At 35.9% G+C, this 13,701-nt stretch overlaps 1 protein-coding gene across 1 annotated transcript in view; it reads left to right on the forward strand.

The window, feature by feature from the left end:
- LGR5 (leucine rich repeat containing G protein-coupled receptor 5) overlaps window positions 1–13,701 on the forward strand; it is a gene marked incomplete at both ends in the record, with an annotated part of 88,029 nt that overhangs the window by 27,630 nt on the left and 46,698 nt on the right. The window contains one exon of the mRNA XM_084206025.1: window positions 9,859–9,930. Coding sequence (XP_084062151.1) covers window positions 9,859–9,930 — 72 coding nt within the window. The remainder of the gene's footprint in view (window positions 1–9,858; window positions 9,931–13,701) is intronic.

The following is a 13,701-nucleotide window of genomic DNA, read 5'->3' on the forward strand; positions in this document are numbered from 1 at the left end:
GATCATTTTTTCTGGATCAGGGTGCTGCCTCTGCTCCTAATAAGTACTGGTTTATCCTCTGAACAGCTCAGCTGACCTCAACAGAAATAGTTGTGAAGTATTTTACCTCCACATATTAATCGTAAAGCTCTGATCCCATTAATTTAAGTTGTAAAAGGAAATAATTTCTCAAAAGAGAACACATTTTTGTACTAGAAAGAGTGCAGCTCTTTCTAGTACAAAAGGATTATGCTGGCATAAGCACATAAAAAATATGTGCCAGCTCAATAAAAAACATGAAGTCTCTCTACTGGACATTTCTCCTTGTTAGAGTGGCTTAGAACGTCTCAACACTGCTCCTTGACCTGAATTGTTTAAAGCTAGCTTGGGTATTTCAGTAGTCTGCCTATCTGAAGGGCAGCTGATCAGTTATGAGCAAAGAAAATGTGTGGAGACTAGATACAAGTAATGTCAGTATATGATTAAGGATCTGGTATTTATGTATATTAAGACTGTTTTAGACCAGTCCATGGGAAGGCATCTCATGATGAATGGGAATTTTGATTATTTAAGAAAAAAATAAATCATTACCTGATGGAGAAATACAGTGTTTTTAAGTGCATTATCTTTGTAAGAATTAAGATACATATTTCTTGGCACTTACTGTTGCAGAAATGTGGATGTTCAACCAGTCAGGGAAAGATCTGACAGCTTTGTCATTCCTCTGAGCTCTATAGGAAGTGTTGGAAAAGACTGTCAGCCAGCCAGAAGCTGGCAGATCTAAAGGCCTTTTGTGTTTCAGCATACAAGCTCTGTCAGACAAAAAGGGAACATGTGCATATAAAAAAAATCCACAACTTCTATGTCTGACGAATGTTTATAATATTTACATCCTAGGTATAAGATCAGCCTGCATTAGTCCAAGCCAAAACTGCCAACTGAAATAAACCAGTTCCACTTCATTTCTTATGTGTTTCTCCTCTGTATTTGTGCTTGTGGAGGCACAAACACCAACGTAGTGAACCAATTCAGGAAACTGATTTCAATTAAAAACATTTTTTTTCCTGCTGGATATTTTTTTAAATATAGATCAGTTGCCAACTCTGGTTAAACAGCATATTTACAAAGAATGAGCAGTTCTGGATTAGGGGAGAGACCAGGAGAAATTCTTTTGGTAGCAATATTGAATGAAACTGAGTATGTTGATGATATGACATCCATTGGGCTGTCCATGCAATAAAGAGAAGATTCTGTAGATAATTATTTCAGCTAAGCAACAGCACAAAAATGATCAAATTAGTACTTCAAAGGACAACTATAGTAGGTGTAATGTAGCATAGCATCATTTTCTTTGCTGGAACTCTTCAATTACTGTACATAAGGTAGAACTAAGCGGTAGTAAAAGCAGAAGTGACAGTGCTCTGCTAAAATGATTGGACATCATAATATTAATGGTGTTTTCCAACCTAAACAGTTCTATGATTCTGTGTCTATGATTCAGTACCAAGGCATAGGAAAACGGAAACTTGTAGGATAAGAGTAGCGAAGAAACTTACCAGCATGTTACTGCTAAATCATCTAACAAATAAAAAAGAAAAGATCAGTTGAAATTAAAGGCATGGACTCACTTTTATTTTTGCCATCTCCTTTACTAATCCAGAATTTCACCCAGAGTATGTGTACTTTGCAGTGAGCTGTTTTGGGAATACCCAATGTATATATCCACTATTTCGCACAAAGTGGCATTGTGCAGAGATCTGGTGTTATGAAATTGGAACAGTGATAGCATCATCCTGCTGTACCTGGGATAATTAGTTTCTCTGAGGGTACCCAGTGTGGTAGTGCATCTTCCAGCTCTGGACCCAGCTCACTCATCTGTACTTTGGGGACCTTTGCACTGTGCAGTGTAGGAGATGTATTTCCTGCCCTGAATGCACAGATCTGTTGTGCACAGATACTCATGCTCACACCATCACTGTTGAAATGTGTTTATAGTAGAGCTCTCAAAGCTCTTTGCGTTTAAATTCTTCAGATCTGTGCTGTGGAATAGAGTTGAGGCAAGTTAAGATGCACAAAATAAATTACTTAAACTGCGTCTTGTTACGAATGAAATCAGGCTAATCATGGTTAATTTTCACCCTCAGAAGGCTCACAGAGGTTATCTTGGGTATTTTGGTGAAGATGAGTTTTAAAATTGGTTTGTGTAACATATCATCTGTGCTGTACATAATTTATGGTTAGATATTCAGACCAATTCACTACTGGTGAGCCATAATAGTTAATTTAGAAATTTGCACTTTATAACTTAAGGGTTATATTTGGAATCTTTGTGCTCAGATATATTTTGAATTAGTTTCTGCTGTAGACAAGGTGTAGCATGTCAATAATCAAACTATGCTGTGCTTTTTGTACATGTTCTCCTCTCATATAAATAACCATAATTTAGAAACAGCCTCATTGAAACCAGAAGGATGAAATTATAGGCAGGGGATTAAAAGAAAATTGGACACCCCGTTTCTAATATGGATGAATGTGTCCAGTCATTCAGGAGAAGAAAAAAAAGACAAAACAAAAAATAATAACAAAAAAATGTATTTTTGTCATTTATGTAGCAAATAGTTGTAAAAAATAAGTAACATCTGTAGTGGCAGAAAATATTCTGAAACCAAGGGTTTCTTTTCCCCAGACTTGGTTACATCTAATACATATCTCTTGTCAATTTAACTGTGCTATTCTTCATCAAAATAAGATAAACAGTACTTTATAAACAAACAAGTAATGAAAAACACAATAAACATGCCAGTAGTTGTCTTCATAAATTACAATAAAAACTGATATTACTTTCCTGTTGTATTTTGTTTCAGTATTTGAACAAGATTAATCATGTGTGCAGTACTCATATAATCTGTATGAACTAGTGCAGCAGAAACAAGTAACTCACAAAGTAAAAATGTACTAATACGATCTGTGGGCATGGGTGGAAGAGGAATTCCATCCAGTCCTCTCTTAACTGCCTCTGCTGGCTTCTGTATGATAAAATACTCCTTTAGATATTTAAGTTTTGTAATATGTGAGCTAAGTATACCAAATGATTGACATGTTGGAATGTTTTTTTAAATTACCCTGGTAATTATTCCTTAGCAAACTGAGTCTTCAACCTCAAATGAACAGCCATGAATCAGCTTTGGAAGGAAATGGTTAATTTTATCTAGTGAGCATCATGAATTTGATATTAAAAAAAAAAAAAAAACAGAGAGCCAGAGTCTTTTTACCTAAATAATATGTCAGATACTTGTCAGATTAATTCAGCATTGGGTGTGTTTGGTCTGATCTTTGATCTTTACTTTCTTTTTTTGACCCTAATTGTTTGCTCTGACCTGCTCCCTCTGCTGGAGTCTTGGATAAACTGAACGGCAAAATTGTTTCCTGAAAAGATTAATCATGCACATACTGTTTGCTTTGCAAGTGTTCTGCAGTCCAGATATAAGTAAGACTTTGATGGATGTTTATATGGAAGAATTGCCTGTGTTCAGGAATATTGCACGGTGTTTAAAATCACTCTGTTACAGAGCTTCTGCAGTAATAAGCCAAATTTTGCTGTCTGTGACAACAGAGGAACTCAGTGACAGGTGTTGGGACTGAAAAAGTCTGGCCAAAGCATTTTGTTACTTTGTGTTGGATCCAGATATGACCTGTCAGCCTGGTTTGCCCTGATCCAGTATTATATAGGCCAATAGACAACAGCACAGAAGAGATGTAGGCAGAGCCCTCCTGACCTTACTGGATCACCTTTGAGGTTTCCCTAAATTCAAGGTGCTTGATCCTTACCATATATATCTATTTACAATTGTGATGGCTGGAACAAGCACAGAGGCACAGAGGGAGTACTGTCCATTTACTGGCATGAAACACACTGAGAAGTGTGCAGGCACACAGGCTCACTGCACATGACCACACATCATCATTTGCTTGTTGCAGGACATGTTTCAATACAAAGGAGTTGGGTCTCTGGAAGGAGTGAGCTTCAATGTCAAGTAACAAAAATTTTCTGTAACAAATGTGTAAACAAGCAATCAATCCTTTTTTAGCCTTATACCCCTTCCATGTAAACCTGTAGCATGGGATCTGTTGCTGTTAATTTGCTATTGCAATATTACACACGGTAATGGATTTTAAAAGACTTAATAATAGCATTTGGCATTTTTAATATACAGAAGGGCAGAAATGCTATTGTCACTTGTTATTTACTTTGAATATCTTGATTGTGAGATTTCTACTCTCAGTAATGTCTATAATGCCTCTCTCTCCTGCTTCTTCCTACTAATGTACTACTTCTTCCAGAAGATTTTTCCAAATACAAAGATGTACTCTTCAAATGTGAATCATGCAGTGGAAATTCGTATCTTAATCATAGTTTGCTATAGCATTCTTCAGAGAATCACAGATGAAGTTTGAAGATAGTTATGAAAAGTGCTATGGTTTAATTGCCAGAAAACACTTAAAATGCTTATTTATGCACGCTCATACTCTGTCCTGTGCTGCTCCGCATGTATTAAACATGCAAATACATGACTAGCAATTTTCATGTTGACTTTGAAAGATAATGTAATCTAGGAACAATAAAATGAAAATATGTTTTTTTCCTTAGTCTATTGACAGCTTATGCATTGAACTTCGGTAAATTAGTGTAAATGCCATGATTGGACAGTGTGAACAATGAAAACAGTGCTGGACAACTCATCATCAGTGTCGTGTTGCATAAACATCTGCTTGACTGTGAACATGTCACTTAGCATTAGGTGTCTTAGTTCCCTTTCTGATAGTAATTATTATTCTATTATCATTATGATAGTAATTATTTTTATATTTATTTATTGATATTCTCAAATGAAAACATCTGTAGCAATTTATTTGTAGGAAACAGGAACTTGTATTACTACAGTGTTGGCAAATAGATTTATCTCCTTAATATAGCTGTAGCATATGAAGATATTTTCCATAAAGGATGAAGCATTTGCATTAGTAGATAGCATGCTGTCAATAGCCAACATCTTCTTCCATCTTACCATGGATATTAGCTATATCCTGCCAGTACTAGAAACAAGAGTGCTGTGTTAAAAGGATAGGCAGAGCAAGGGAAGAGCAGATGTAGGATTCAACTGTTTTCATCATTTTGTGTTACTACATGTAAGCCAGTGTCAAATTTTGCTCTAAATGAATTAAGGAAATTGTCTTAGTTTAGAAACTGTTCTCAGCTGGTAACAACTAAGGGACTACTACCTTCAGTCTATTGACAGTATTTTATGAGAGTGTTTTATCTGTCAAAAACTTCCATAAAAAGAATTGTTAATACATCTTGGATAAGGCAAGCTTAGAAGAATCAAAATTAATAAAAAATCTTGATAATTTTTTTAAATCAAACAGGTTGCAACTGTTTAAATAAATTGGCTACAAAAATATTTATCTTTAATATTGGATTATTGCATTAGACCTGGAATGGATAGACAAGTTTGTACTATTCAGTATAATAGATATTTAGCCTAGTAGAAGTTTAGCATGTATCCCTAGGCATACTTTTGTTCTCCTTTAAAAGACATAAATATAACATGAAAAACCAAACTTCCATGATGAATAGTCACTGAAACATCTCTTGTAATAACAGTTAATAAAAGCTTAGTAATGAGGCCTGCAGACTCATTTCTTATATGTTAAGAACTAGTTCACTCAACTTGTTTTACTGGCTTTCTGGAATTCATTGTGAACTACTCACTTTTAAGATGGTAACTAGATGTTTTTTCAGTGTGTTTGTTCACGGACAATAAAACTGGGGGAAACAAAGACCTGTATTTGCCTTCTTGGGTGCTGTTTTGCAAATGCTCATTTACTCATCCACTCACCCAGAAAAAAACAGGTAGATGCATGATGCAGTTTTCAGTATTTTCTGGTCTTCAAAGATTTAATCAGAGCTAGGATTCCTTTAACAAGTCACCAGAGACGCTACATGGTGATTGATTGGTCCAGAGTATAAATAAGATATCATTATAGTGAGTCATGTTGCCAAAGCAGTCACTAAAGCAAAGCTCCTTATCTTTTGAAAAGATGAAAGTTTCATTTGCTGGTATGTTGCCTTTATAGTCAGCAGCTGGAAACAGGCTGCAGGAATGCTGATGGGAGAAGTGACAATGCATTCATCTCACTGTTTAAAATAGCATATTACCTTTTCTTTACTATGATATGGCAGCTCATGGTGGTTTTCACCAAGGTGGGGCTATGGCTGTCTCTATTCAGAGAATTTGTAAATTTAGGGTGTACTCTTACTATATTGCTCCTACTGTCATCAGTGGGATTTGTATGTGCTGTGATGCTGTGAGGTGGGTGTAGTTCTGTTACACTGAGTTATTTAAAGGCTTTCAGTACTCAAATACTTCTAAGTTTTTCATCATTGTAGTTTGTGAGAGACTACCAAGATTTGATACAAAATCAGAACCATTCCACTGAGGATAGTTTAAGTTCCAGTACCTTGATTTTAATATTTTTAAGCATTACATTGCAAATGCTGATGTGCAAGCCAGCTTTCATGCCCTTCTCTTTCCTAGAGAGAGAAAATTGCTAATTTTTACAGCACTGAAAGGAGAAATCAGAAAACCCATTTGATAGAAAGAAACCATCATGTGTGCAGGACATAAGATATATTCTCTGCAATTGTTACTGGTTTTCATAGTAATGATGTAACCCTAGATTTTACCACCTAGCTGTTTCTGGCTGTTAGCTGTGCTTGATCTAGCTAATGGCTGTAAATCTCATCCTAACCATGTCTTCTTGGCAAGTCCAAAATGCTAGCAAACCAAAATTCTGAGAACCTCCTTTATTTGTCTCTAGAGCACTGTGAGGAATTTCTGTTCAGAAGCCCAAATTTTGCAGTGTTGTTCGCACAAGACCCATTGCATTAACACTTTTGTTGAGTCACCTCTCAGAAGTAACTCGGTGCCATAGCACTTCTCTCACTCATTCCAGTGAAGAAAAATTGGATTAAATGCATTCATGGTAATTCTGAAACAAAAGAATATTCTGAATTTAAAAACTGTGAGCGCAGATGAACTACTGCTTTGCCAGTGTAAGGGATGTGGGGGTTTTTTGGGAGAAATAATGTCACGTGTTTAGCCAACTGGTACAGCTGGAAGAAGTAGAGAGCTTCAATTTTTGTGCCTGAAAGTTTCTCAGTTTTTTCAACTGTGTCAGCTAGCCTCATCAAATATATTACCTCTCACTACCATAGTCTGCCTTATATCCTTAAACCATTACAGCTACAAGAATAGCACATTGCCAACATATACTCTAATGTCCTGTGTATTAGTTGCTGGTATCTTAAAAGCTACTTTAAAAAGAGATTATTGAGCAAGCTTGGAGAATAATTCCTGTTACCTCCACCATCCCTGAAAATACTTAAAAGATGCATAGATGTGGCCCTTAGGGGCATGGTTTAGTGATAAACATGGCAGTGTTGGGTTGAAGATTGTACTGGATGACCTGAAGGGTCTTTTCCAACCCAAACAATTCCATGATTCTGTGAAATACGCATAGGTAATGTTTAGTAGTTTGGTTGCACAAAAACACCTTTGTATGTTATGTTCCAAGAAAAGAATTGTGTGAAAAAAAAGTAACCAATCTAACAGAAGGAAATTATTTAACTGGGAGGTTTAAAGGGAGATAGAAATTGCTTCAGTGTACCCTGCCAAAAAGGAGATGTTCTCCTCCATCATATGATGTGGTAGACATACTTTACCACATGAGTGGAGTTTGAAAAGGAGAATAGGACCGAGCAGTTCACTGTTGGCAGATCCACCTCTGGGGTCTAAAGATGTTATTAAGGAAAATGCACTTATTGTTGATTTTCTCCTTGGTCATCAAAGCACATAATGAAAGCCACCTTCTCTTGTTCTAATCCTCTTAAGATATTAGGGCCTGGGGAGACTGCTTCTGACTGGTTTGTCATTGGATGATACAAGTAGAACAGTATTGCCTGCTAGTAATAGAAGGTAATATGCTAGAAAAGCAGACTTCAGGTTTGTCTCATCAGCCAGAGCACTGGTTAATGCTGGGTTTGTAGCATGCCCTAAATACATGTGTGTCTGAAGATGAATCATTCCCATCTTCCACCAGAGCTGGCTTTTTTTAAGTCTAAAATGTGATTTGGCATGTTTTCAAAAACCCATTAAGACATGTGTTGAAAATATCATAATCAAAATGATCTTGTCAAAATATTGGGTTTATCTTAATATTCAGTAGTATATAATTCACTACCTGGATGAGTTTTTCTTTTGCCAAATAAATCCATGTTTTTGTTCCTTTGCCAGAATAAATCCTTTGAGCCTTTATCAAAGTGAAAGGGCAATAACCTGCTACACAGTACGAAAGAATTGGGTGATAAAGTGTTACAATAAAAAATGAATTTAATAAGTACACATTTCTCAAATTATACTTTGATTTTGAAGTGAATGCAGAAACCTTACTCAGTATTGATTTGATAATTGTTGTAAAGTATTAACACATTTCCTTTTTTTTAAAATCTCTACGTGAAGTATGTTTTTAAATTATACATCTTAAAATTCACCAAAAGATCAAACATCTAAATTAACTATGCTGACTAAAAGCATATATTCTATAATGTGAAACAGACTGTGAGTAATAAGAACTAGATGGAGTAGGAATAGGATGCCTACCCACCAAAGTACAGATAACTTATTTACCTTGTAAGCTCTCAACAGCTGGAAGAAATAAAGTTATCTAAATACTACCAAAAGTAGCTGGAAACTATAAGCACTGCTAGAAATGCATAGATATGTTTAAATAGTGGGGAGTTTTAAATTACTGTATAATGCTTACATAAAATATGCAGGTCAATCCTAATTTTATTTTAAGAATCTACAGAATTTTTGATACAGTTGTGTAAGTTGTATCTTCCACGCAGAATTTTATTATGCAATTTGTTTACAGTCTTGGCACTGAATGAAAAGCAGTTATAATGATACTGTAGGGCATGGGGAAGACAGTGGAAAACAATGAAAAGGCAAGTTAAGAATAAAAGGGTATTATATTAAATTTAGTCTAAAACATAGCTTGAATGAGCTCTGACAGAGCTGATATTGCTGGTAGTTTCCTGTACCAGGAACTACCACCATGGAACCCCACCAGGAAGTGTGTTACAGAGCAGGATCACATTACACCCTTGTTTTATGGTTCATTTCACTTATTTAATGCAATTTGAGTACCTGTAACAAAAGAGCACTCAAAAAGGGAATGTTTATTATTTAAAAATATGTCATTTCTCTAAGTCAAGTTGGGTTTTGGGGACACCTGATGTGCCTGTGTGAGGCAAGGCAGATCAGTATGACCATGCAACAGGCTGTATGGCAACAGCAAAGTGTTTCCATATTAATGAAATTTTAAGGATGATGCAGATACTTTGTATCTGTTTGCTTTTGCCTGTCTACTTTAGTAAACCAAGTGTACTACAGTGCTACAACAACAACAAAAATCATAGTGATTCTCCTGTACTACTCCAAGTACATTTCAATACAGTACAGTGGTTTATTAAAATTATGTCGACTAAGTGTTGTTTAGTGTTGTAGCTGATTTATAGAGCATGATAAACATTCCAAAATCTCTCGAAATGAGGAACATGCTGCAGCCTGTATTAGTCTGACAAAGCTGTGTTCGTATGAAAAGGGAACGTTTAACGTGCTAAGTAGATAATGATTCATCAATTCTGACAGAGGAACTAATTTTTATTAATGCAGTACTTAAAAATGTGTGGAATGAACAGCTGGATGCCACAGTTGTGGCATGCTGTATTGAGTCTCTGTCTGTTTTTCCCTACAGTGATCTCAGTATGAACAACATTACTAAGCTGCCCTCAAACCCTGTGCACAATCTCCGCTTCCTGGAAGAGCTGTAAGTATCATTGTATCCTTGATGGCCTAGTCAGCACTAGACACATTCCTATGTTTGTCTCTCATGCTTACTGTGGGAACCAGATAAAACGGTGCAGGAAAGCTTGTCAGCCTGACACTTTTGGCACATGCGGAAACACTTAGTTGAAAAAAAAACAATTGCTGTGATTCTGGAAATGAACTTATAAAAGAGTTACCATGAGGCTACAACTTCTCTAAGCAGAGACAGAGCCAAACAAATTAAAATTTTTAAACAAGGACTGTTTAAAAGAGCTGGATTGCTTTTTGGAAATAGTTAAGCAGCAGGATATTAAAAGTTTGAATACTGGCTCATGTTTATTAAAATCCCAAGTAAAGCTGTAATCAAAACCAAAACCTGCTGCCTTGTTCTGCCAGTGTCAAGGACAATTGAGTCCACATTTCATAGCATGGAGGCTTCTTGTCCTAATCACTTTTAATTACTGTTTCCTTACTCTTAAACTTAGCATCCCTGAAGGCTGACTGTGGAGTGCAGAATCCTGCAAAAAGCTTAGCTACACTATCTACTACATTCACCATGGGGAAAAAGTGCATTGGGAAAACTAGCTGATCAAGCTCAACATCAAAAGAGGAATGTTGGCTTGAAGTTATTGTGACTAACCAAAAGTGAAAAGTATTGTGCATTCATGAGACTCATGAGGATTTGGCAGTGACTCTAGTTATAATGGCCTGGGCTTAAAAGAAAATTTAGGTTTCTGAGGAGTGATGGAGACTCTATAACTGATGCACCATAGATCTTGTGAAAAAAAGGTGGCACCTGTATTTGCCTGAGTACCTCTAAATATTGATTAAAAGCCTTTTATGAAATGTGGCTTTTAAGTTTTAGAACTGAAGACCTGCTTTTTTTTTTAGCGTGCTTAGCTGCTAACATGCCAAAAAATCCATGTAAGATGCGCAAAGTCATAGTGCTACCCTTCTTGCAAACATATGATCTGTTTTAAGCTATGAAATGTGTACAGTCCTCTCCAATTTAGGTGGGTATTGCACTGTCCTCGCTAACTCACAATTGAATTTTGCCACCTGGTCTTTCCACCCAGCACTTACAAAAAAAAAAAAAAAAAAAAGCCAAAAAAAAAAAAAAAAAGCCAAAGAAACCCCACCCAACCCAACAACCAACCACCAAACTAAAAAAATCAAAGCCATTTCGTATGTTAACTCCAGACAATACCCTATTTGCAAGCAGGTTTTCCTTTCCTTCTTATTTTTATTATTCTCAGCACTTCTATTTGGAAAGCTCTGTTTCATTTTGTTCTATCTCTCTTCCTTTACTTACTCCTTTTCTTGGGTTATCAATATCTGTCTTGCCATTAGTACAACTTTCAAATAATGTAACAAACAGGAATATAATACAGAGGGAGGTCACACACCAAGTGTTAACAATATTAAGTTCATATGGAGTGAATCATGCCTCAAAGCCCCTGCTTGTGGAGTTCTTCATCATGCTCATGTTTGCTTGTTCAATCTCTCTCAATAACCCTACTAAAACCTGCCAACCCAATTGCTTTCTGACCATTAAAGGAAAAAAATTAAATGAAAGTTTGGGCTTTTCCTGGAAGGAAATTCTAATTCATCTAGGTTACCTTCACTGTTTCATTTAATGATTAGATCACAGAATCACAGAATCAGCAGGGTTGGAAAAGACTTTTGAGATCATCAAGTCCAACCTGTGATCTAACACCACCTTATCAACTAAGCCATGGCACTGAGTGCCACATGCATTATTTTTTTAAACACCTTCAGAGACGGTGACTCCACCTCCCTGGGCAGCTAAATGGCCCAAATTGTAAGACTTAAAGTCACTGCCTGGAGAACTGCTCTGTGGTGTACATCAGCTTCCTAATCAAGACCTTTGAAAGAGTTCTTGCCTTCTCTTTGTGCTGGGCCTACCTTTTTCACTGAAAATATTAAACCCTTATTCTTAAAAGGCTCTGCTCCAGATTAAGCAATTCCAGTCTTTCATTGCTGGTAGTACCAGCAAGATACTTATTTTTTACTGTGTTTTGTTCTACACATATACACAATCAACTCTTCAATTTGTTTCACACCAGCCAATAACTTCTATTTCTCATTAGTTTAGTGAGGTTTCATTAATTCCTTCTAGTTTGTATTCACTTTTAAAATAAGCTTAAAAAACTGAAGCCTTGGAAGATGCAAGGCAACTGATGTGAGGCAACTTCTCAGTGTGCTGAGATCGTTTGGTGTTCAGAGGCACGCAAGGCAATTCAGCCTAGTATTATATAGAAAAATGTATAGACAATGGAAAGGGAATTTTTTATTTTATTCAGTTTTGAAGTGGGGGAGAACAGCCACTGTAGTTCTGCTCCCCTATATTAATTTTTGAGCAGTGATTATGCATATGAAATTTTTTTTCCCATCCACGTGATTTTTTTTTCCTAGATTACCTGAGAAATCTGTTTGGTTTGTGTGGCTCAGTTAAAAGGTACTCTTGAAAAACATAATTTAGCCCATAATTCAGACATTGTTAAAGTAAGATTTTATGAGATCTTTACTAAAGCAATGTTTCATAAAATTAAAATCCATCTTAGAAACGTCTATCTGATCTCTGAAGTACACAACAGCAGGAGCTTGAAATGCAACTTTTAGGGTTTTTCTAGTGCTGAAAAAAGTCTTACTAATCCCTTTATTAAAGATCTGGTTCAAACATAAAAAGCTCATGACTGAACACTGAATTTTAGCTTAAATGTTACATCCTTACTGCCTGGTTTGGCAATACTTTTAAGTGATTATCCTGAAGGAACTGAGGTTTTGTTAAAGCAGTTAAACTAATTGTTTTGATTCCAAAGCAGTGGCATATATGACAGGTGTGTTTAGCCAGTTCTGACCTTCCAGGCTGAATTGATCCACGTTTACAGCCAAGGTTAGACACCTCTACATGCAGCATTCTTGCAAACTTCATGATCATGACTGGTTCTTATTCGTAGCCAAAGACTATGATCACCAAAGTAAAATATATTGAAAGTGTTTTTCAGGTGCATGTTCCTCTGAAATTTTGGGAAATGTTGAAGTACTTGAGACTTTCTAACTCTCAAAATAATGAATTCTGAGCAAAATTTTTTTATTTGTGAAAATGATGGGCCTTTCAGATTTAATTTTCTCTTAAAGCATATATGACAGAACTCCCACCAAGAAAGAAGTATGTTTCAGCTACTTGGTTATCAGCAAGTTGCTCTGCATGAACTTGTACAACACTATTAAGTCAAATTCTTCATTATAAATTCAAAATAACTGCAGATATTTATCAGTCCAACCAAATCCAAGACTCGCTCTCATGTGGATTATTTCTAGACATATGTCATTATACAGGATGTATAGAATGCCTGTCCTAATAGAGCAGTGAATTAGAGTAATGAATGGAAAAAAGATTTTTAAAAAAATCTAAAGGGGGAGACTCTTAACAGTTTTAGAGGCAACTACATCTGAGTGCAGGCCTGATATTTTGTGATTAGTTGCACTTCAAAGCAGTGCCTGAAACTATTTTATTTTAGAAATTAATGTCTCAATGAAACATGAGGAAGAAAGCCAATAATAATTTAAAACTATTTGAATCAGACCTACCTACAAAATCTCTCCAACTAGATATATATCCACATATAAATAGATATGCATAAATATATGCACAGACTCCCACATATGCACATATATAAAGCTTTAATTTTAATTTTAAACCCAGGAACATTCCACAGATAAGCAAAGCTTCAAGTGATATTTAGTA

Source organism: Fringilla coelebs (assembly GCF_963513975.1).
Source record: "Fringilla coelebs genome assembly, chromosome: 5".
Classification (NCBI taxonomy): domain Eukaryota; kingdom Metazoa; phylum Chordata; class Aves; order Passeriformes; family Fringillidae; genus Fringilla; species Fringilla coelebs.